The 26,585-nt window shown below is 37.5% G+C and overlaps 1 protein-coding gene and 1 pseudogene across 11 annotated transcripts in view; one reads left to right on the forward strand and one right to left on the reverse strand.

Moving 5' to 3' along the window:
* Positions 1-223: 223 nt before the first annotated feature.
* Positions 224-4,785, reverse strand: LOC122066064 (annotated as a pseudogene).
* A 9,805-nt stretch (positions 4,786-14,590) lies between these two features.
* LOC122066065 overlaps positions 14,591-26,585 on the forward strand; it is a 30,584-nt gene continuing 18,589 nt past the window's right edge. For 9 of the 11 annotated variants that reach the window (XR_006136217.1, XR_006136220.1, XR_006136218.1 and 6 more), the window contains exons 1-2: positions 14,591-14,949; positions 15,047-15,168. Coding sequence is in view for 2 of the 11 variants with exons in the window: in XM_042629892.1 (XP_042485826.1) it covers positions 14,730-14,949; positions 15,047-15,168 (342 nt within the window). In the remaining 9 variants the exon portion in view is untranslated. The remainder of the gene's footprint in view (positions 14,950-15,046; positions 15,169-26,585) is intronic. The other 2 variants (XR_006136215.1, XR_006136214.1) reach the window with 1 other exon arrangement.

The following is a 26,585-nucleotide window of genomic DNA, read 5'->3' on the forward strand; positions in this document are numbered from 1 at the left end:
ACAACCTTAGTATTTGTCTCACTTTAAAGAAACAGAGAGCTTAGGCCATTGTAGGGGAAGTGATTCCATGGTATAGGCCACAGGCTCGGATAAAGTTCTTTTTCCCTATCTTTTTTTATAGACTCTATCATGTATAAATATTTATGTCTTCTTAGTAATGTAAAACTTCTGCTTCTAATTCTTTGAAGTGTGAAATGAAGGAAGGTAGGCATCAATCCTCTGATCAGGCTTGTTCTTGTTCTACCATTTGAGCACATGTTTCCGCGGCATCTCTGACCATAAGGAAGATATTCTTGTCGTTGATCAAGCCTATAAATTTGGATGCGTGAAAATTTTCCATCACAATAGGCCCTGGAATGCTATGACAAGCTAAGGAAGACATGGGATTATTACGGTACTTCTGCCATACATGATAAGCACAAGGTGCCCAGAAGAGAGAGAAAATATGACAGTATATCAGGGCAATCATTTTGCCCCCACTATCTCTAGGGATAGTGCCACGTTGTCTTTTAGGCTTTCTTTTTCAATTTTATCTTTAGTGAAAGAGAATGCTACCCACTTGCATTCCTCATGCCCAGACACATGAGGAAGTGAAAGAGTGGCCAATGGCGTCTTTTCACAGGCCACCCCCACTTACTCATGTGTCTGTGAGTCTAGAACACAAGTAGGTAGCGCTCATGCTACTTCTTTGTTTTATGTCTAAATATAGGACTTTGTGAAAAGACGTCCCTACCCCTCTAATTTTCACCCCCTCCTGTGAATGGATGGGACCACATATTATGTAATGAATCTCTTTAAACAGGGTGTAAGCGGTATTGCGCACTCTGTATATCCAGTGGTTAGCATGGTTTTAAAAATTGAATCGGTCGGTCTGGATCGTTCAGTCGAGATGAATCCTTGAGACCAATTCGATTCATACCGATCCACTGATAAGATACATAAGGGTGAAAATCAGTTTAAAAATAAATAAATCCCGTTCCATCCGACTGACACCAATCGATATAGGAATCGGTTGAGACCGATCCCAAGGTTGAAAACGTTGCCGGTTAGACGCAGGAGGATCCGAGAAAGAGAGAAGGAGGGAAGAGGCGGTTGAGTTGCAGGGAAGATTGAAGCCCTCTAAGTAGACGGTTTGCATATACAATGTGGCACGCCAGATGAAGATGCGACCTTAAACAGTTGCCCTCAATAGATTGGAGGAAGGGCCTTCTACACTTCTTGTGTGAAATTCTTTTGTTTTGGTAGAATTCTTGTGTGAAATTCTAGAGAAAGACTTTTCCTCTTTGGTAAAGGGTGAAAGCATCTATCATTTTTCCTTGTGGACCAAGGTTTAGAAGATACTAACTTCTACTAGTCACAACCTATCCCATATTTGGCAGAACAAAGCAGTGCAGAAATTTTCCCGGAACAGGTAGAACCTGAAAAGGGAGGGATTTTGGTACTGCACTGCCTCATTAGGTGATGCCAAAGATGACATAGGTGCATTTTTAGTGTCAAGTGTATACCAGTGTCCTTTTTTTTTTTTTGGGGGGGGGGGCGGGTGTTTGGGGGCTGGCGTGGGGGTGAGATAGAACCCAATAGAGATTTTGTGTACTTACTTGAACGTTTCTCTTTTGGAGACTCCTGTTTAGCTCTTCCAGGGCATGGATGCCACCAGTATCAATGTCAGTAACCGCTGTGACATATATGCACCATATTATGAAGATGAATTTCAAAAGAATATGGTGCTGAACAAGATATCTTATAGGAAAAAGTGGCAGCAGAAAAATAAAAAAACAATTTTTGATTGCTTACTTGACATATCAATTATCAAGAACTGGATTCTTGGTAGGTTTTTTGACTTCAGTTTCTCGTCCTTGTCTGTTAACCATCTCAAGATCCTGCAACAAATTTGTTTTGATGAGTTTGTTCTTGACACTTATTGTGTTTGTTAAATTGGTGGGAAACTGGACTGTTTCAAGAGATTTAGAACTACTGGTACCTAGAGATAAGGGTGGATGCCCTTTAAAAGGTGACCTCTTATGTTAAAGGATAAAGGTAATACTCTAAACAAGACTTATTGGATTGTGTGATAACCTTACTGGATGTGACATAGTGGTTTAAGTTATAATTACAAATACAAGCTGAAGGAAGATGCAGAGTAGATGTATTACTAAACCAACCTTACCTTTCCTTGATATAATTGGAGTTGGAAAAGTATAATGCAAAATCAACTCAAGGATATGCAAATCTACCACAAAGAACAATGGAGACAAATTTTAGTCAATGTTACTAGACAAATGATCTCAAAATGTGAGAAGTTATAAATCCAATTCCTTACTGCAATCAAGAGTCCAATCTCAGCAGAGTAAAAAACCACACCAATAAATGCTCCTAGGCAAGCAATGAAATCGAATTTATCAATCTTCCATATGAGAAGTGCAGCCTCAACGTCGACTAGAACAGATACGGCGGAAATAATTATAGAAGAAATAATGGCAGTTGGGGTATACTCAAAGATGGGTGTGATCAGTTCTAAAACTAGTAAACAAAGATCGCCATCACAATGTTGGAGATAGCAGTTTGGCAACCTGCCATGAAGTTCACAGCTGAGAGAGCGAGAGCACCTGCAAACAAAGAAAATCACATCAATCACACAAACAGAAATGTTTAGTTTGAGACACAATGATGTCATAACACAAACTTTGTATGCTCATACCAGCCATCCTTTGTTCTATCTTGATCTCCTAAATATGTGTGATTCCTTCATGGTTAATACATGAAAGTCATATCATCTTACTGGAGTACTGGACTCCATTTTCTATGAATATTAAAGGTCAATATGTAGATCCTTTATGCTCTCTAGTAATTTTTTTATCAAGTGGACAGGGCTCAATTGTGTTACGGTTTTTTCTTTTGCTGTTCTGCTTGTTGTTGTTGTTGTTGTTGTTGTGGATGCCTATCCTTACAGTGTAATGGCAACAAGACTTGTAATACCTGTAGTTATGTAACAAGAAGTCATTGAACCAAGAATATTCACCAGTCCTAATGCCACCATTTCTTGGTTTCCATCAATTTGATAGTCTTTGACTGATGCAAATGTTATTCTAAGTGCTATTGATTCCTATAAATCCAAAACATTTGTATCCAGATGAAGGAAATATTCAAGCATTTAAATTTCTTGAGAATTTTGAGAAATGAGCATCATAATTGGCTTACTGTTAATGCTATTATACCAGCCACAACGCCAATCTTAATACCTGATACTAGGTACTTCCCACTCAAATAAATTTCATTTGCAGATAGTGGATAGATACATTTTTGTATATGGTTCACCTTCATACATTAGTACTTATCAGTTAGTGATATTACTGCTTCCTTTTGTGTTTTAAAAAAAAAAAAAAGGTAAAAGGTTATTACTTACAGTTTGAACACCTTTTTGCTGTGCGTTGGTAATGTACACAGAAAAGGTTGCTATGATAAGAGATGTCAATGGTGCAATTGCAGACACCCAAAAAAGCTTTTTATTCTTATTTCCCCGTTTTCTCTCACACCATACAAGGGTCAGAGGAGTGTAAACACTATAAAATCCTAGGTACATAGACTTACATCAATAGGGACACTTACAATATACTTGGCAATTAGAAGGAAAATCAAGAAAGATGCTCCAATATGTCCATTCTGCCAGCTCCACTGCAAAATGTAGTAGGTTTTGTGACTTGTATTAAAAACTATTTCACTTGAAGAATCAAAGGACTGTGAGATTGCCTGCCTTATAAGCTGCACTGAGCACATAACAGACACAATGTCACCATTCTGTGTGAAGTTTTGTATGCCAATAAAACCTTTAAGCTGTTGAAGACCAATTGTAATGGCAGCTCCACCCATAAACCCAATAATGGTGGCATGAGATAGAAAGTCAATCAAGAATCCCAATCTATGGATAGGACCACAAAAAATATTTCAGTATGATACAATGTCTTCAGTAGTAACTTTAAAATACAGAAAATTCACAAACCTAAAGAACCCAAGTGCAGCTTGAGTGATTCCAGCAAAATAAGTGGATGTAAATGCCAGTCGAGTATACTCGGCCGCATTGTTAACGGGATCAAACTCATTCCGGATCATGGATCCCATCAGGAGAGACACCACAGAAACTGGTCCAATGGTTATGTCTCTTGAAGTCCCCAGGAAGGCATATATCATTGGTGGGGCAAAGCTAGAGTCTGTAAAAAAGCCTCAAAACAACAGGAAAAGCAGAGGAAAAAAAATGATAAATCCATAAAAGTTGCAATCATCCAAAGCAAGTGTTAATCAACAATGAAAAATACTTACAAAGACCATATTGGGGAGCAAGACTTGCAAGCTTTGCAATTCCAATATCCTATATTGTGCAAGTTTAAGCAATTGTTAGAATCATTTATATGTAGAGATTATTCAGTTCTTATCTTAAATCTTATTTCTTTACTGTCTCTTTGCTACCTGAGGTACAGAGATGCTAGCAATGGTGAGTCCCGCGATGAGATCTCCTTTGAACTTCGTTAAATTGTAGCCTCTCCCCCACTCTAAAATTGGGAAAATTGATTGAAGGCCTAACATAAACTTTTTTGATGGAGGTTGGCCTTTGAATTGTCGTAAAGGGTCATCTGGAAAGAACACCTCCTTGACAGTTGCTGTGATTGCCTTTAAGTGGTTCTGTCTGGTAGGCACTCCCACCCTATGAACAAATGGCAAGTCCTCTGGGTAAATGCTTGAAGATGGCAGGAGGTCTTTTTTCTCAAGCTCTTCAATGGAAGAATTAGCCATTGAAACAGATACTATTGATGAAGTTTAACACAAATAGTTTTTTTCACCTGTACAACACAGAATAACAAACTTCCATTGATTGGAATTTTCTAATCAGCTCTGTAAGTTAGATGGCTACAGACTCTGTAAGTGTGAAGTCTTGTATCTTACAGAAGATCCAACAACATCAAAGCCATTCCCGAACTAAATGGGATCGGCTACATGGATCCGTGATAGAGCAGGATTAAAGCAAAAGAAAGAAAAGGGACATGAAAAAGAAAAGAAGCATATCAAAGCAACATCTCCAGGACATTGCAACATTGGCCAGAAAAAATGAACCTAGATCATCACTCTCATTGCAACAGATAAGACTTCGATCATAATATAAAATTATGAGTTGGGTTGAGTGGAACTGATTTCATATCATATAAAGCCATATGATTCATGTTGGAAGCTTACGATTAGTGGGAGGTGTTTTTTTTTGTTTTTTTCCTTTGATCTGTTTATCATCTTTGATATTTTCCTGGACAGTTCACAAAGAAATGCATCATGGATTCTTACTGCCTCTCTGGACAGTTCATAGTGAAAATAAATATAGAAGATGGTAATATGGCTACTATGACTTTGAGAAATCATAGTGACCGAATAGTTAGTTAACCCCCCACGTTGAGAAATCTTTATCTAATTACTTTAGGCTATGTTTAGAAGCTACGGACAAAAAAAAAAATACAGATACAAAAATCATTATGTTTGTATAATTATGATTCCTGTCTTATTATTTCTTTTTGTACTATTTTCTTTTCTTTTCATGACTTCTAAACGTAGTCTTACTTGTGGCCATTTATGTTGAAACTAATGAAGCCTAAACTCAACAGCTTTCCATGACTTTTTCTTTTTCTTTTTCTGTTTTGGATAGATAATATCACTTTATTGCAAATGAAGGAAAGAATTATATAGCAAAGAAGAAACACAGACAAGAGATCACCCAAAAATAAATCAGATTTGAAAAGAAAAAAAATGTTTTGTAATCATGATTGTGTAATCTATCTAAAACTCTTTATCTTAATTGATAATTATACTGTTTTAAAAAAAAAATTAATGATGAATTTGAAAAAAATTTGAAATTAATTGCACACTCATGTGGGAAAATGATTTCGAAAATTTCCACTTCAATATTATTTTTTTTTTTCTTTATTTTAATTGCAAACTAGACAGATCCTAGGTGACACACTATAAAACTAGTTTTCAAAATTTGTGTATGAAAAAACACGCGCGTAAACAAGAATATGGATTCCTCGAGTGTTTGTATACAATTTGGATTCTATGTCTATTTTGAATCTTAAATTTCAAATTTAGTAAGAAGTATATCATGAACATATTGTGCTGACATACTTGCTTATCCAAGATGGAGACACTCTTTCCCCATGTGTAGCGCTGTTAGATTCTATAGTTCACTTTGAATAATCAATTTTGAATTTTTAGTAACAAACAACTTTACTTAGATATGACCTCAATTAAACATAGGCAAGGGATCTACATGCCACTCAAATAGTTGAATGTATTGATATCTCCATGCCAAGCTAGGCATGTATTGATATCTCTCACACCAAGCCAATGCGTGTCGAGAAGGAGAGGGCTTATGATTCATATGTTGGGAGACCTATATGGTCATGGTTAGGATAGGAGAAAGAGGTAAGGAGGAGAGAGATTGTGAGAGAAAACTACACAACATGACATGTACATTTCTTTCATGGAGCATATAATACATTTGGTCTAGACTATAGACCTGTGTCCAAAAACCTGCTTTCATTTACTAACTAACAAGTGTTGCAATACTTGCTTATTCTCCCCCCTTCCGCCCATTTGTGGTAAGTGTTGACATTCTTGCTTGTCCAAGATGAAGCCATTCAAAATCTATGTTGCATGCATATAAACAAAAATGATTAGATTTTTTCAGTTTATGCTAATCAATTTGGATTCTATTGTCAATTTTGAATCTTAGATTCCAATGTCATAAGAAGTAGCATTACTTAGATATCGCCTTGATTAAAAATATTAAAAAAAAAAATAAAAAAATAGGTGCATCTTTTTTAAAGTTGTCATCATTTTCGTTCACTCCTTGTGTTATTCCCAAAAGTTTTTAAAGTAAAATTTTAAAAAAGATATTTAAAATAAACTTATCATTATGCCATTCTTAAGAAATGTAATTTTCTTACGCGTTTTTTCAAGTACATGTGTGAGATTACAAAATTTAACTTCATTAATATAAACGGTGTACTCTAATAAAGGGGAAATTTAATCAACTCTATTTATAACATGAATTTTCTCTAAAAGAAATTCTCTACCCTAAACCTAAGCAAAACCTACCTTCATCTACCAACCAATAAATTCTCACATACTTGTTTATTCAAGATGGGAGACCCTCCAAATCCCCACCCCCACCCCTATCCAATAAAAAAAAAGAACACTATTTTCTTTTAATAGAACAAACCCCTAACATGTAACCACAAATAATTAATCTATTAAATTATTTAAAAATCCAAACAGTCCAAACCAATCCGTGGAGGGCCGTTAAGATTTTATCTATTTATAGCGGCATGGTACTAGAAGGTCAAATTGAGTAAGGGAACTTTCCCCCACGCCCACCTCCACCTCCACCTCCACCTCCACCTCTCTTTTTATTATTATACAATTAAAAGGGCAGGGAGCAGCGGGAAATATGGCATGCAGTGCACCATGGAGCCTTAGAACCTCGAACCCCATCCATCACTATAGTAGGGTGACATGGCCGCCTGAGTGCCAACCACTTCCAATGGTGATTAACAAATTAAATGAGGGAAAATGTTGAGAGGATCAAATGAACGAACTGCCAAGCCCCTTAAAGGGATCTGATTCTCTCCAATTACTTGGCAGCCCAAGTAGTGTCCAAGGAGTAACCCATTGCAGAGGATCTCAATGTATGAAAATCATCTGCAGTTGTTGCATTGGTGCAGTAAACATTGGGTAGCTAAGAACCCCTTGACATGTGTATTCAGATACTCTCAATCGTCGAATACTCATCGCTCACTACAGAATATGTGGACTCAGATCGTAATACATGGATGCGTATCCCAGTTCTATCAAATGTTCAACGGTTCATCGAGCACGTCGCGGGCTGCACAGCCATGTGCCAGCCCCATTAAAACCATTTGAATGAACAAAACGGTTTAAAGATGGCCCCCCTGGAACGATTCGAAAATGAACCATCCGATTGACGAGTCCGTTAGTGACACACGCACTCCTTTCTCATATCTCTCACACACGGAGTTTCAGTGGCCTTTTCTCTCCCTGTCATAGTCTCATACTTCTCTCTAAAGTCCAATCCCTCTCTCCATAGAAGAAACCCAGATTAATCAGAGCTCAGCTTCTGTTACTTATGTATGAACTTTTCCATAAACCCTTGTTCTTGATCAAGCTGTGTGACAGCTTCACAGGAGATTTCTCCCTCTGCATTTTTAATCTGTGGCCATGGAAACAAAGAATACAGGCTCTGGAAAGGTGAGACTATCGTGATTTGAGAATCATCAAATGATTATTCCTTCAGTTTAATTTACTCATCGTCACTCCTTTCCTCTCCATCTTCGTGTTTGTGTTTTTGCTTGTGTATGAATGTGTCTGTAGGGAACCTTGATCTACACTGTTAATATAATTTGGAAGAGGAAGGGCAGACCAGAAAAAGGACGCAAGGTTAGTAAGATAAGAAAACATAAACTACTCCCTTTAGAGTATTTCATGGAGGCATCCCTTTTCCTCAACCTCCAATTTCTTGCGCCTGTAGTCTTGGCTATAAGTTCTCATACGTCCTATTCTTAATTGTTTGGGATGCCAGTCCATCCAATTTCCTTATACTGATGAAACTTTTTATTATTAAAGTCTATTTGTGATCTCACTTTGGTGCTTTCTACTTAGCTCTCAACTATTGAAAATAGATAAGGTGCACAGAGTTGGGGCCAAAGTCGCTATTTGTAGTTGGGGTTATTGACTAGGAGATATCATTGTTCTTTTAAGCATAGTTATCAAGGCGAGAAGGCGAGAAGGCGGCCAAGGCAATGGAGGATGGTCAAAATTCAAGGCGACGTCTTGTCGCCTAGGTGTTGAAGGCACCAGTCCACACTGAACCGCCTTATCACCTAGGCACCGCCTTGATAAGTAGGCTTTCAAGGCTATTCTATTTTTTTCCTAGATTAATGAGTTATTTCCAGCAACCTTCTTGTTTACTTTGTTGCTCCTATTTTGAGTGATAATAAATTCAACCTTTTGTTTTTAGTTGACATTTAAAATCTATGTAATTAGCCATGGCTAGGGATGTAAATGGATTAAATTTGAATCAAATACAGTGCTATTCGTATCCGCATCCTATTAGCTTTCGAACGGATTCAGATTGTTTCCAGAAACCAATTTTTCAAATACAAAAACTTAAAAACAGATAGTAAAATGAATCGAACACGGATTTTCAACCATCCATTTACATCCCTAGCGAAGATTGGAGAGTGGAGTCGTGAGTCTGGAGATGGTATTCGGTCTCACTATCTGCATTAAACGATGGAGAACTGGAGAAGATGAAATTAGAGAAGAAGAGAAGGTGAGGGTTGAATATTCTACCCCACTAGGGCTGATATTGACGTGTTGTATCTGAAAATACATAGATGTCCTCATAAGTTTTTTATTTATTTAACGTTTAATTACGTGTAATATACTCTGACTGTAATAATGATATTTTAGTATAAAATAAATTTTTTAAAACTAATATTTAGTCATATTTTTATAATTGAACCTAAACAGATCAGATAATGTACTGTGTGAAATTGAAATCTGTATCAGCATCCCCTAAATGGATGCGAACACAAATTGAATTCTGATTTTTGTCTATGCATTTACATCTGTAGCCACGGCTAAGACTTCAGTCACCTCTCTGAATTTTTCATTGATTTCAAGTTGGTATTTTGCAATTCTGTGTTACTCAATTCTTACAAACTGGTCTCCATGATTCATGTCAAAAACCAAGTTACATAACCTTCCCTGCAGCTAGAAGGGGAAACCCATTTTGGTGACAAGCTATCAAATTACTTTTCTAATTTTAGTAGAGTGAGAAAACTAAGTTAGCTTTCTGAACCCCTCTTTCCTTTTATTTTTGTCAGTATTTTGCATGTTGAAGCTTCCACTCTTTATAATGTGGTCTCAACTTTTCTGTATCCTAATTCATTTTACAGTTAAACCCATAATATTTTCATTGGGTTTGAACACTTCTTGGGCTCGTGTGTTTCATCCTTTTTTTATTTTCTTTGTCAGCATATGCCCTACATTTGGCGGAAGCTGTCTTGGTCTGCAAGCAGAGTTAATTCATTCTGTGATGGATGAAGTCTGATCTTTGGTTGTGCTGGTATTACCGATCCATCGGCATTTGCTTCAATATTTGTAAGTTGTCAGCATCCTTTCTGAGACTTTGCCTTTTCAGTTTTAACTTTTGTTGTGAAAGATTCAAGGTTTTTGTTTCGTGCATTGTTCTGACCAGGCTCGAAACCAGAATTTTTGCTAAACTGTGAAATTTTGGTTGAAACTTTGATGATTTTGAAGCACAAAAGGACAAATTAAGTCCCAAAACTTATACGGACCTTATTTTAGGCCCTTCAAATATTTTGGAACCGTTAGATTGTAAAAATGCACACCCAAAATGGTAGTTTGGCTTTGGCCATAGGTTGGTATTTTTCGTTGTATATTGTGCAATGTTTTATACATAAAATTTAGTATTAGAACGCACATAATTCAGTTAAATTAATTATGATATCTTTATGAATGAAAATAAACATTAAAGTAGAAATCATTTCATAATTATCAAATGTTATACATGGTTTATTACAAAGATATGGGAGTGATTTAGTCAAACAAAAAAAAAAAGCCCTAAGGTTTTCTAGGAAGATTCCCTCTTTGGAGTCAAAACTAGTGAAATGATACTGAAACTCAAAGCATGGTTGAAATTTCATCCATACTGGAAAATTTCAATTGGCTAGTGAATCACTCTGATCAAAGAGCATATTTTGGAGAGATTCTTCATCGATCTAGTGCCTAGTGAATCACTGTTCAAAGAGCGAGTAGCCGCCAGGTTTAATGATATGGTGGGATCCATAGATATAGTGGCTGGTGAACCGCTTCTTCTTCTTCTGCGATTCGAAACAATGCATTTTATAAATAGAGTTTGACCAAAACTATGAAATTTTGATTGAGACATGGTAAGACCCAGGTGTCACACCTAATTACATTTCGATCTTTCTCATATCGAGTGGATATGTAATGTAATTTGGCCACATGCTACTTAACTGTCATATTGTCCTGTCTCAGCTGTGTGTACTTGAGGTGCATGCCCTACTTGTAGTTGGTAAGTAAGACTCTCTGATTCATTGCTTATTGTACCCGAAGTGGTGACTATTCTGATACCTCAAGTCAAATTATGTTGCTAGTGTTTGACCCACCAGAATTGAGTCGTGCCCTTTAATTTAGTCTCTGCAAATAGAATCTTTTTAGCCTTAGTCAACCCATACCATCTAAAGAAGATCTCCAAACTGTAAACAGTCCAACTATTAATTTGGGTTAATATTCTTGTAGAAATCAAAAGCATCCAATCTGACTCTTCTTTCAATTCCATTGGATCGTCAAAAGGTTTGCCAACCCCATATGATGGAGGTGGTTGTGGTGTAAAATGTGGTGGTCTCTAAGACTCACCACTGCCATGCGTTCAGAACGCGGAATGTAGAGAAATTGTTATTGGTAGGCTGTTATTGTATGAAATTGGGATTTCATTGAAGGTCAAAGTGGCGGCTTGTGTAGTGCCCCATTATGGTTCATAGGTAGGACCTGCGGTACTAGATTGTATATAAAGGCTTAGGCTAATGGGGTTACAAGACACACTGTTCTTGAAGGCATAAGGTCCCAGCATCTCTATCACCACATACGTTAAGGTGGCTTATGGCTTACAATTTTTATGGGCATATATACTTATATATATGACAGTTTAAAGAGAGTATGGCGTGTGGACGCATTACCGGCAACTTTTAGCCTTGTTAATAGCCAAGATTAGAGATATTTAGATTAGTTATACCAAGCTTCCATGTTATGTTCAAGCAGTTAAAAAATGAGGGTCCGTCTAAGTAGGGAGTGTGGTTGTTATTTTCTATATTTTATTATTTATTATTGATTAAATGATATATTTATCTATTTAAAATGAAAATTAATACTCTAATATTTAAGGCCCTCTTTGGTATCATTTTTCCTTTTAATTTTTATTCACAAAAACAATTTTCATTGCATTTGGTATCATTTATGGAGTCTGTTTCTGTTTTAAAAAAAATTGATAAAACACAAAAAAAGAGATCAAGAGTCATTTATGTGTTTTGAGTCTTTTGACCAAAATTGATTTTTAGTTATTTTTGCGCTGAACTTTAATGAGCACGTGTTTAAAGTATCAATATATAGGGGTAAAAGAGTCATTTATTTTGTAATTATATATCCAAGCGCCTTGTCCCCTCTTCTTTTGTCCAAAGTGGAGGATGATGGACGAAGAGATGTTCTCTTCACCCATTTCTTCAAAAAAACTATTTTGCACATAAGGATATCAAATTATTTCTCATAAAAAAACCATTTTTGTTAAGTAGTTACCAAACCATTTTTATGTTATAATAAAAAATTATTTTCATTAATGATTTTTGTTAAATAGGTAGAAATCAAAAAGAAAAAGATAATTGATGTTATTTATTGATTGATGCGCTTTTCAGTGAGTGTGGACACCGGATCCCCTCCCCTACATCTAACCACTCCACCCCCAACCCATCTCACACCATCCACAGGGATGGATTGAGGTGGTCACCACAGGGGAGAGGAACCTTCCACCTTGTAGGGTTCTCATCGATATAAATATTAATAATTAGGGATGTCTATCTGGTTTCGATAGTGGTATTAAACCATTTTTAATTTGTAATGTGTCAAGTCCAAACCAAACCCATTAAGCTGAGTTCAATTACAATATGCTTCGATTTGATTCGCTCCAGTATCAGGTTGACTTTGTAGCCTCTTATTGGGCCGTTGTTAGGTTGTTAACTATTTGTTTCAATTTTTATTAAAATTATCGAAACTATAACTTTTTATTGATTTTTATTGGGTTTGATTCGTTTTCTGGTTTTGATTGTTCCAGTTTGATGTTAAATTCTACTGTTTTGTAAAACTCCAATCCAAAAACAAACCGATAAACTCAAGTCGAATCAATGAATTTTGATCGATCGGACCACTTTAGGTTGAAAATTGACACCCCTAAATGATATATTTAGATAACTTCTATCCAAAAGCCCGATTTTACTTAGGTATAACTTTGAAATTATCAATATAAGTCATGGATCAAATCTCATTGACATTTTCCAATCATTTGGCATTAATAGGCATATACTTTACGAGTTAGTATCGATACCCCCACCAGCCCATCAAAATGAAATTAAATGAAATAACTACATCAATAATATTTTGGGATGATATCTATGCCCTTTGCCTAATAGATTCCTGTTCCACAATTTAAGTTTTTTCTTAACGACATTTGTTTTATCAAAAACTATGAAGCTACATATTAAATAGAATAGAAGAAAATGTTTCCTAGTTGTGTGGTCCCTTGCATAAATGCAGGGGATCAATGGGGGTTGCACAACGACCTCAATAGGGGAAAGGTTTGTATTTCATGGGTCAGAGTAGTCATTTTGTCTTCCTTTATGTCTGAAAAGAAACACATAACTAGGGAACCCTCTTTGAATTTAGATCTTCTTCAGTCTGAGAGGGTGGCTAGAAATGGACCAATAAGGGTTTTGTGTCAGTCACTCTCCTGATTTTTGCTTCGTGTTTTCTATTTTCTCTCTCCATCTGGAAAGGATCTGCATCCCCCTATTTTTCCTCGAAATAGAATTACAAAATAAGTTAAATATTTTTTTTTTTTAGATGAAGAACTCAACTCAGCCTTACCACAATTAAATGAGATTAGAGTTAGATAAAACTAATATGTCATAATTAGATAGGATTAATCTACCATTGTTAGTTTTTCACCATTATGGAGTTTTGGTCATGCTTAATCGTCTCTACATCAAACATGTATACAATGGGTTTCCTAACATCTCACAAATGAGTTTATACCAATCTCACCACTTATCGAACATGTAACATGGGATCTTGGGCATTAAAACTCCATAAAACGGGGCAAAAGTGTCAAAAAGAAATATATTTTACTTATGTCTGATTGGAGTGTAGTGTCACTGATTCTATGAGGTTAGTATCTTAACACAAGTGTTTCTTGTTTATTGTGGCCAATGTTGTGAAATTAGAAGTTGTAATTTTTTTATTTTTTAATTGTCTTTGTTTTAATTTCAAAGTTCTTCAGTCAAAGGTAAAAAATATAAAATTTTCATTATGTTATTATCACCCCTGTATTAAATAACTTTTGGGGATAAGATAAATGAAAAATTTTTTGGATAAAGAATATAAACAAAAGGTTATAATTTCTTAGTTCACCACTTTGGTGAAGCAATTGCACCCTTTATATTTAATATACATCAATATATTAATTAAAAACATTTTTTTTTCATATTTTATGTACAAAATAATATAAAAAAAATAAGCGCGGCCCATTCTGAACCCAACAGGCCAAGTCTATCCAGTCCAATTTCAGGCCAACGGGGCTATTCTGGGCTTCGGGTTTTCAAATCCAGCCCATCTCCCAGATAGATAAATGTCTTATGTGGCACGTGACGTGGACTTTAGTGCCCTAATCACTAAACCGTTAGACAGAGAATGCTCTTCGCCATCAAAAGCGTGGTGGCCATGAGCTCAGTCGCTGACTCGCTGCTCTGTCTTGTGTTTTCTCCGTAGATCGAAAGTCATGCCCAGCAAGAGAGAAGGCGGCGATGTCGGTTGCGGTTCCATTTCCAGTGAGAGTGAAAGCTTCATGGGATACACAACCAAGAACGATTCCGAATACCAATCACAGCAGCTTTTCGAAGAACAAAAACCCTAATGTGCTCCATCAATCTACTCCTCAAAGTAGAATAACAATCTCAACTACTGCAACCAGAGAACTTTCTGCTTCGGAGCTTCTGGGCTTGAACAGACGCTCCCCTTCTCAAGGTATCCTTTCGTCCACTCTATTATTCGCTACTCTGTCTCTGCCCTAGTTATTTTTAGTACTCGATTCAAACTTCAACTTCGAATTCACATAAATTAGGGAAATCGGAAGAATTATATCTGGGTTACGAGAGATGGTTGCCGGCTGCACCAGAAGTGAAAAAGCCTAGATCCATCTATAATGCGGCGACGTTAGCATATATGGGGGATTCTATTTATGAGGTACACTTGGAATATTTGTCTTGATGTTCTTTGTCTCAACGTTCTTGTAAATACATTCTAAGTGAGAATGAATTTACAAATTTTAGCTGGACTTAATAAGTGATGCTTATACGAGTTTCTTCATTGTTATTGATATTCATGCTATATGAAAATTGCAAGAAGAAACTATACTAATTGGCGAATGATGTCAACTTACGTAGAGATTCTCTACGTAAGTTTTATATGCTAAACTACATAATGTTGACATAATATTCAAGCCACGAGAAATTTAAGTAGCCACGAGTAGACTAAGTTAGAATGCATGAAGGGTGATGACAGAAAATCAAGTTTAGTTTGTTTTATTTTATTTTTTAATTTTTGGGTTTGTCGGTATTAGAAGTCAGAATTGAAAGAAATTTAGGTAAAAATTTTGAACTGCTGAAATGAAATTTAGCATCCCCAGGTGCTTTCCAGCATAGGATAATTAAGCTTAAAACCTTTCCCTCTGGCGTGGTTTTTCTCTTAACCCATGGAAACTGAGAGGTTGCTTCAGTTTCGATATTTCTTAATCTAAGATTGAGGCGAAGTTTGATTAATTCATACAGTAATTACAAAAATTATCGTTAATAGATAGAAATAAGGTACTTGGAAAGTGGATGAATTCGGTTGGACTCATAATAGAAAGAGCAGTGACTGCCTCTTTAGAAAGAAAATTCACTTTATCATTGCCACCATTGTCTGCAGAATCCTTTGTTTGGCACATGGTGTTCACAAATTAATTAACCCCATCACAATACCTACATGTTGCAACTTCATCTATATGTGCCCATGCTCTTTTGTGTGCAGTTTGTGCACAAATTAATTAGCCCTATCACAATAGCAACTGCAACATTGAAAATCCCTAGATGGTGCAACTTCCTCTATATGTGCCCATGCTCTTTCGTGTGTTTTGTGTGTCTGTGAGTGGCTGTCTGTGGGTGTGTGGGGTATATGTGTGTGGATGTGCAGGTGTGTGGGTGTATGTGGATTAAATCACATAGGTTTGATTATTTGGCTGGCTATACTAAATCACCTAGGTTTGAGTATTTGACCAGGCAATAGTTGGTCATTTTGAGATGATTCAACTTGCATATTGCATGGTCAAAAGATGGGCATGCTCTTGTTACGCAGAAGTGGGCTGTTTTGCATCCTCTTTGTACTTATCTCACAAGCTTTGTTTTCTCAAACTGTAGCTATTTGCTTGAAGGCATTTTCTGTTTCCTCCTCAAAATATTGAGGAATACAATGCTTGCGTGATGGCGGCAGTATGTTGTGAAGCACAGGCATGTCTATATATCCTATTGCTGTCTAGATGCCTGGTTTCTAGTTATGTCTTTCACCTCTGAACATGGTATTGTGAAGGGATTGCCATATAAATTTCACTGTTCTCAAATTTTGGTATGCAACTTTTCAAGTAGTTAGGTAATCTTTTGTGAAGCATAACTTTTAATTTTATCCATCCCACACCACTTCTATTCTTACTCGGGAATCCTACTAAACCGTTACATATAAGCATTTTAATAGGTAAATAAATCATAATGCTGTTTGTGCAAAATTTTCCTAGTCTGCCACATTCTATAACAATTGGAACTCCCTTCCCAATTCCCAACACCCATGACCCAATACCCACCCTCCTCAAAAAAAAAAAAAAAGGTGGAAGGACTGATACCAACACCTAAATGGATTCAATGGATGATTTCAACTATCCAATGAAAACTGTGTTATTCTGCTATTGTTCTTGAAATCCTGTCTATCAAATGTCCCAATGCACAGAAAATGGTATGGACATCCACACTAGTGTCAGAAAACTGTTTGTATCCTGAAATTCCATCTTTGAAGTAGTCCCTTTACTAATGTAGGACCTGACAACTGTTGATAAATGAGGCCAAACATTTTTCTTTCATGCTACATATAAATCTGTATTGTATAAGAAGGTGGTCAATCAGTTCGACCAACTACCTATCTATTAGACACTTTATTTGGTAAATTCCATCCTTTGCGTAGCTGATCATTGATGATTGCCAATATCATGTTTGGTAGCCGCTGTCCACATGAAGATAGTGTTGTGGACCTGCAATTCAAGATAAGCTTACAAGGAGATACTGAGTCATATTTTTACCATACTGGATAATGTAGGTATTCACACTTTATGATTTTCCCTCACTTATGGTAATCATGAACCATAGTTTCCTTGTTTGTGTGATTGAGCATAATTTTAGGAGTTTGCTTCCAAAATTTGCGTGAACATGTCTTGCGAATAATTGAGTAAAACTAATGAGTCATACTATGAAATTTTGGGACAAAGTTATTGAAGCCCACCTGAGAAGAGAAACTACTATCTTGGAGAACCAATTTGGTTTTATGCCAGATAGATCCATGACAAAAGCTATTTACCTACTAAGGAGACTGTTACGGTCCTGGAAGAACTGAATCCCTTAAACCGGCTTACAAGGTGAGGGGACCCAAGACCATATCAACCCACATCAATTCCTATAGGAAACCGATGTAGGATCAGTCCCCCATAAGCTGATATGGGATCGTAACATACCACCATGCTTCTGAACCCGACATCCACGGTGGCCCACTCCGGATTAGGTAGCTCTTTCTAAGCGGCTTTTACTCTGGAGCTTCCTGCAATCCTCAGCCTGCAATGCATGGTCTCTAGATCTTTCACCCCACATATTGCTAGTAGAGAGATCTCGGGCATCAGGTTGTTCTCCTCTGCTACATCGATTGCCATATTAAACCCTGATTCCTCCTTGGTATCACATCCCTCGATTAAGAAAAATTTCTTACATCGATGGCTTGGAATGAAACGTTCATTGCAATTATAACAGTCCCTTGGCTCTCTTTTCCTGCAATTCACTGGCTGTCATTCATTTGACATGTAAAGTAGCCTCGGTTTTTGGCAGCTCTTTGCTGGTTGTAATTGCCTTTCGTGGTTCAGTTGGAAGTGAGAACCGTCTCTGTGATAGGTTCTTCGTTTCGAATAACTGTGCTAACCTAATGGCACTCGTGAGAGTTGTTGGTTGTGAGGCTAGCACATCAACCTTAATGTTGTCACGCACCCTACTCACAAAGCAACTAATCTGTCGGTTGGGGGGAAGTTGCCCCACCTGGGCACCTTCGACAAAATTATTTCAAATTTTCCTGATAAACCCGTATAGATCCCGTCTGTTGCAGCTTAACCAATTCGCCAAAGAAATCCTGGAATGGTGTTGGCCCGAATCGAGCATGTAAACCTTTGTAGAAATTCGGCCATGTTAGTCCACCATCACTTTGTTTGTACAACTGATACCATAGTTGTGCCTCCCCTTCCATGTGGAAGAATGTGAGTGCCACCCTTTCCTCCTCTGGCGTTTGATGGAACTTAAAAAACTGCTCCACACATGTCCAGCTAGTCGTGTCCTCTCCATTGTAGCAAGGAAATCGAGTTTGACTAACCTAGGACAAAATGTTTGTTGTGAGGACGTGGTCCGAATTATTCAAAGGAAATCTCTGCTGCCCCAGGTTTGGAGGAGCTCGTGAGGTCTCTCCAACATCACCCTTTACATGGGTTGGAAGGTGTGAATTTATGGGCTTAAACTTCTCACTGATCTTCACCAGTAGCTCTTGTTGACCTCCCAATTTAGTATAGATTTGTTGCTGCCATTCATTGAGAGAGCTTACCTCCTTTTCTAACTGTTCCACCCTCTACTCCATCCCCAAGCTCTGATTCCAAGCTGGCACCTACAACGCAGTACGAGTCTTCCCACCTATGGTGTAGGACTGGAATCAAGGAAAAATAGTGAAGAAAATATCAAGTAACAATGGCTTAACTAAGGAAGCCTGACCTCTCTACACAAGGTAGATAATTGGATAATAATTGGATGATTCCATTCATAAAATAACAGCCCTATTTAACGTACTACATGGCTGACTAATTCAAAATATGACACCTCACTAGCTCACCACCTCTCCCCTATAACTACCCACATAATACTCCCCCTCCAATCAAAATAGCACATAAAATAACAACCCTACTAATTAGTTGAAATATTTCCTCCTTGAGACCCGGCCTTAGATATACGTCCTGCGACTTGGTCTTGCATGGCCCATGCACGTGACCATGACCCAACAAGTAACATGTTCCTCCCCTCTTGGATTTGGTCTTGTCCTCAAAAATAGGACCAGGAAACTGTAACTTCATGGCATCCACATTCTTCCAAGTTGCATCTGATGGGGAGTCCTTGCCAATGCACAAGCACTTGGGCCTGTCGTTTCTAAGTCTAGTATAGCCTGGGGAAAAGGATGGAGAGTTTCTTCTTTTTGCACCATAGGCAGCTCCTCTTGAACCTGATGTTGTTCTCCCAAATGCTTTTTAAAAAGGGATACATGAAATGTAGGATGAATTCTAGAGTGCTCCGGTATTGCTAACCTGTAAGCCACCTTTCCAACACGTTGAAGTATTTCATATGGACCGAAATAACGTGGAGCCAATTTTTGTGTCTTCCTTAATGCCAAAGACATCTAGTGATACGGGTGCAACTTGACATAAACCAAATCTCCAACATCGAACTCCCTTTCCTGATGGTTGCGGTCATAGATGCGCTTCATCCTGTTCTGTGCTTCCAGGAGCGTATAGTGTAGCTCCTTGAGCTTAGCATCCCCCACCAACAACTGCTTTTCCATTACTTCCATCTTAGTTATTCCGGGTACATATGTAAGCAATGATGGGGGTGATCGGCCATAAACCACCTCAAATGGAGTGGTTTTAATAACAGAATGCCAGATGGTATTATAACAATACTCAGCCCACGCCAACCATTTTTGCCATTCTTTTGGATGAGAATTGGTGAAACACCTGAGGTACATCTTCATCGTATGATTAACGACCTCGCTTTGACCATCCGTTTGAGGGTGATAGGTTAAACTGGGGTCTGGGATTAAAACGGGTCCCATTGAGTTGAAAAAGTTCCTTCCAAAAATTGCTAGTGAAGATAGGGTCATGATCGCATACTATTGACCTGGGCATCCCATGTACCCTGAAACTTGATCAAAAAATAGTTGTGCCACTCCTGCAGAGGTGTACAGATGAGATAGAGGCAGAAAATGGGCGTACTTTCAAAGTCGGTCCACTACTACTAACACCATCGATTTTCCCTTAAAAAAAAGGAAATCCTTCCACAAAATCCATTGGAATGTCCTCTAAATTCGTTCGGGGATTGGGAGTGATTGCCGTAACCCCCGCTAGGGTCTACAATTCTGTCTTGTAGCGTTGGGCTGTTGGCACATGTTGCACTAAGATATTTTTTGCAAAATTGATTTCCACATTCCCTGCCAATAAAAAACAACACTCACCCGATGGTAAGTCTTTTGAAAACCTTCATGAGTGCTGCTATGGAATTGATCCACTACGGTAGGAATAAATGGAGAATTTTTAAGAAGAAAAATCCGCTCTTTGAGAAATATAACCCCATTCCTATCCTCCCACGGTCCAACAGACTCCCAATCCCTAATTTTTAGGAGAAGTGGTTGCATCTCTACATTGGATGCAACCTCTTCCTTGAGCCTCTATCAATTCGGTTTGGGCATTGATAAGGCAACGACCTAGACTCCTACTTCTCCTATATCCTCTCTCCTGGATAAAGCATTAACCACCATATTTTCTTTTCCATTCTTATATTCAATCATAACTACTCCAGCTCAGCATAGGTGGTTGTTTAAATTGATGCACTATGACTTTATAATTGAATATATAGAGGTGAAAAGTCTACCAATGATGTAATAAAGGAATTATAATGTTAAATTCAGTTAGAGTAAGCCATAAACAAATAGCTAAACAATGTTGTGAAGCAGAAGTACAAAAAAAAAAATAATGGTACAAATCATACAATCAATTAGGGTCTACGAATTGACACATAGCTAAACAATGTTGAGCAGAGTAAAAATACAAAGAAATACAATGGAAACAATGAGGTAGTAGGGGAAGGTGGCTGGTTAGAATGTGGTGAGGAGGAAGAATATGAGGCAATAAGGAGGAAGGTGGCTGGTTAGAAAGTAACAAGGAGGAAGGAGATGGAGACTCCTCTCTTTCCTCCTTGTATAAATTGTAAGTTTTCAATAAGAAAATTGCAATTACGATGAAAGTTCAACCATATTTTGAGTTTCGGTATCATTTCTCTAATTTAAATTCCAAAGAGTAAAAATTCTTAGGAAACCTCAATATTTGTGAATTTTGGCTTAATCACTCTAATATTGACCAAGTGTGTGTAGGTATATGAATCCTGATGACTAAGAGGCACAAAACAATAGAAGTCGATAAATAAACTTAAATTTAAATATGTTAAAATTATATGAACTATAGGTAAGAGACAGATCTGTTAGGATTTTCGTCTCTATATATTCAATTATATAGAATATAATTTTATAAAGGGAATCCCAATAGATATGTCTCTTACCTATAACCATAGTTTTTAAGGCGCTGGTGCGACAGAGGCGTTTGAGGGCCTGTTGGAGTGCCTTAGCAATAAGGCGGGCATAAAGCGTCGCTTTATTGACTAAAGCGTTCTTGTGTACTTTTTTTTATAAAACCAATCTATTTGACTCAAATACTAGTTAAATCTTATTACTCATATGCTAAATAAATATTAAATGTTTATATTCATACCGATGTAAGATATTCATCAAGAAAACAAATCAATAAAGTGAATAAACTAAGTTCATCATCAATTCATCATCAGATCATCAATCATCAATATTCAATCATGAATCATCAATATTCAATCATCAATCATCATAACATATTAACATATAATATAAATACATAATTATGAAACAAAATTATAAATATAAATAAAAGAAGACATAAAATATACAAGTATTTATTATACTTACCTCTATGATGCCATAATGAGTGCCTAAGCCTTAAGGTCATCCACTATATTTCTACTCTTGTCAAAGAAGTAATTAAGAACTTAGAATTAAAATACATCGAAAGTAAAAATCGAGATGCCAAATTAAATGGATGATAAGTGACTAACCTGGGGATTCTTAATCATTCTAAAAAACTTTAAACTTCAATGAAGCTAAAACATAAAATAAACTAAAATGCTAAGAATTTAGTAAACAAAGAAAGTCAAATACTTAAAAGTTCAAGGACTCAAAAAACTTTAAAGTTTAAAAACTCAAAATACGTCAAAGTTCTAAGACTCAAAGACTTTCAATCCAAATCAGTAATTAAATTAAAATCTTCTTCTTCATCTGCATTCTGTTGATGGCTTGCATCATTTGGAGCTATGCCATAATCATCCTCAATGTTTTCATCATCACGAATATCCTCTTCACTCATTTCATCCACTTCTTCATCTGACAAATCCTCAAGCTCAACCCTCCTACCACGCCGGGTATAGCAAAAATTGGTTCCACTGGTAGATGCTGGAGCCCTCCTTGGTCTATTGTGGCCTTGATATGATGAAGATGCTTCAAGTGCTCTATCAACATCTCTCCAAGTGATGTCATTCTCGGGATGCACTAATTCATCATCTGATTCACCAATCATCCACTCACTACTCCAATTAAGATCATCGAGCAACAATAGATTGTAGTTTCTACATTGTTCTTTTCTTTCTTGGAACCTTGCTTGAAATCGGCGATTATATTTAATGTAGACAAGATCATTTAACCGCTGATGCTTTAACCTATTCCTCTTCTTGGTGTGAATCTGAAAAACATTAATAATATGAGGTTATCTACTTATCTTCAATAAAACCATATTAAGTGAAGTACATGTACTATTGTACTCAGAACTCAATAGTCAATATTTACAAATTCAAATGTGCTCCAATTGCGCTCACAACCAGAAGATGAGCAACAAAGACCAAGTATGCGCAATGCAAGCTTTGAAAGGTCAGGAGCGGTACTTCCATGTCGAGACCACCAAGAGACTATAAATATATAATATAAAAAAATAAGTTAAGTAAAAAATCAATATACAAAGTTCTAAACTAATTAGAACTTTAAAAGGAAATATACTTACTAGGATTTAACTTGTCCCTTTGTCTCATCGCCATGTCCTTTGCAAAATTTCCTTAAACAGTGGTATACTTGTCAACCTGGACAATAATCTTACCTTGCAAGGTCTCATCAGGCACCAACCTTACAAGAACATCATTGAAGGCATCACTTGCTTTTTGAGCTGAGTCCAACTCATTATCAGGATTATCTTCTATTGCCTTAAAGAACTTGTTTGGATTGAGGAAAAAGGCAGCTAAATATATTGATCCATTCATCATAGTCTCACAACGGTGATCAACAATCACTATGATTTTCTTCCATTTCCTTTCATCATCTCCAAAATTTTTTTTGATGTTCTTCTTTGCCACTTGTATTGCCATGTATATTTCAGGCATAGCAGGCAACTCATCACCATCTACAATCCTCAAGAGTTGAAGAAGAGGCTGTGATGCTCTTATACAATCCATCACACCATTCCAGAATGTTGTAGCAAACACAGTCTCAGAAGCATTCTTCCCTGCCTCTGTAGATGCAAGCTTAGAACGGGACCATTCATCATCAACAAATAATTTTTTCTAAGATTCTCTGTGCTTGTATAAGCTCTGGAGTGTTAAAAAGGAAGAGGCATATCTAGTCACTCCAGCCTTCACTAAGTCTCCTCCTGTTTTTTGCCTCATGGCTTCAAGAAGACGAGTGTGCCTATAGATGAATGCAGTCAATTTCCTGCCCTTGGATATAACAGACATATAAGAGCGTAATTTGCCTACTTCCTCCATCATAAGGTCTATGCAATGAGCTACACATGGACTCCAAAATAACCTCTTCCTTTTCTCCATTAGTAGTCGACCCGTTGCAACATAGTTGGCAGCATTATCAGAGACTACTTGAACCACATTATCTTCACCAATCTCTTCAACCTTACTATCAAGTAGCTTAAATAACATTTCATCTGTTTGTGATTGGCTAGATGCATTCACAGACTCCAAAAAAAAAGTCCCTTCCGGACAATTGATAAGAAAATTAATTAGGTGCCTTCCTCTCTTGTCTGTCCACCTATCTGACATGAGTGTGCACCCATGTTTCCTCCAATATCCTTAATACTTCACCTTTAACTCATCAATTTTATCCTTTTCAGACTTCAATAGAGGCCCCCTATAGTCATGAATTGAAGGGGGCTTGAAACCTGGTCCATATTGACCAATTGCCTCTACTAATTCCTCAAAACTCCTTAACTTCAAAGCATTAAATGGAACACCACTCTCATAAGCCCACCTTGCAAAATAAGAACGAAGTTTATCTCTTTCTTCTTCTCCTCTTACTCGGTTCTCCATTGTTGTTTGATATGACCCTTTATCCCGCCTATCTGCAACCACTTCTTCAGGAGTCCTCCTCACATGCTTATCCATGGGACCCCTTACTTCTTGTTTGGATTGTGTTTGAATGATAGCTTTATTTCTTCTTGAAGTTGTCCCAGAGCTAGGGATAGGAAATGAGACCCCCAAATCAGATACTATATTTTGTTGTGGTCCCGTTACTTCTGTAGGTCCATCACTAACATCCAAATCATCCAAACAATCAAAGTTCCTCTTCCTCTGGTTCTTAAATATTGCATCTCTCATCTCTTTAGCAATTGCTTCAGTTGTTTTCACACACTTGGCTACATCTCCATAGCCACCAATAAGATGTTGCTTCAATCGTTTTATTCCTCCCCTGACATCCTTCCCACAAAGGGTACATTTAATCCAATTTCTGTCTGATTCGTCAGGCCAATGCCCATATTTCCATCCAGGATCATTTGATTTAGCTCTCCTTTTCGGATCCTTGCTTGGATCAATCGTTGATTGTGCAGTTGCAGCATTACTTGTATTTTCATCCCCACTGCTACCACCAATTGTTTCCATAGATGAGTGGATTCAACTTGTCTCTTTGTCTAAGTGATGGAGAACCCTTAGGGAAGGGAGGAGAAATCAGAGTAGAGATGGGGAAAAGGAGAATCACACTCAAACATTCATTCAACAATCAAATTGCTCTCTCTCTAAATCTTCAGTCGATTACAACCAATATATAGAAAAATAGGAACATGAAATTAGAAACTTAACTGAAATGGAAACTAGCCTAAATTAGGAAACAACTATAAAAGGAAACCAAAGCAAGGAAATAAATCCTACTCCTACGTTCAAGTTTGGAAACTAAAAGCATGAAATAAAATACTGGGTAAACTACTAATTTTATTTCCAACCCTTGTTGGACCAAAACCCTGGGCTGGACCGGTTCTTCTTGGCTCTTGGCTTCCAAAGCCGGTCATGCTGGTCCAACCAAGAAAGGGCAGCCGTATCTGCATCAACTCTCCTCCTCTGAAAAGAACTCGACTCCGTCGAGTTAGGGAAAGGACCGAGGAGACCGTCTGAAAGAATACGCTGAATGAGGAATGATCCCACCATCTTCTTGAGCTTAATTTCAGGGAGATCTTTGGCAGGATGAAACTTCATAGTCTTGTTGGCATGCTTGAAGGCATAGGTATTGGCATAGCCACAATGCTGTACTTTCTTATCAAACAACCAAGGTCGACCAAAAAGGATATGGCACACCTTCAGAGGGAGGACATCACATTGGACTGTATCCTTAAATCCACTAATAGAATATGTGACCAAGCACTTATCTGTGATTTTGAGATTAATGTTGTTCACCCAAGCAACCTTGTAAGGATTAGGATGTGGTTCTATATTCAATCCCAGCTTACGAACAGCGTCTTCAGAGACAACATTAGTGCAACTGCCTCCATCAATGACCAAGGTTAGCAACTGATCATTGCACTTCACACGAGTCTGAAAAATACTATTGCGGTGCCAATCTTCATTTTCAGTGGCCTTTTGAGTGGTCAACACATGACGAATGACATAAAAAGGATGTTGGTCATCGTCACTGAGAGTGTCATTGACTTCACCTGTTGCACGCTCTTCTCTTAAATCGACTGTGTCAGAACCAAGTTGCTCTTCGGGAATATATGGTATAGGAGAATCCTTATCAATAAAAGCAACCAAACGGCTGGGACATTGGGCACTGATATGTCCAAATCCATGGCATGAGTAGCACCGAACCGTGAATTTTGAAGAATCAGAAGGTTTATCTGAACCACGCCGAGGGGGTGAATATGGGCGAGTAGGCCGTGAAGATGACATTTCAGAAACATGTCGAGGTGGAGAATACGGCCGACTAGGTCGTGAAGAAGCCATAGATGTAGCACTTGCCTGTGGCTTGCTAGATGACCTCTCTTGGATAGGAGACTGTTGCCAAACGGAACTAGTACCTCGAGAAAAAGTGTCTGCAAAATTTCTCCGGTTGTATGGGCGTTTCAGACTTTCCTCAACCTGATATGCTACTTGTACGGCGTCTTCCATTGTAGG

Source organism: Macadamia integrifolia, unplaced genomic scaffold (genome assembly GCF_013358625.1).
Source record: "Macadamia integrifolia cultivar HAES 741 unplaced genomic scaffold, SCU_Mint_v3 scaffold2213, whole genome shotgun sequence".
NCBI classification, from domain to species: domain Eukaryota; kingdom Viridiplantae; phylum Streptophyta; class Magnoliopsida; order Proteales; family Proteaceae; genus Macadamia; species Macadamia integrifolia.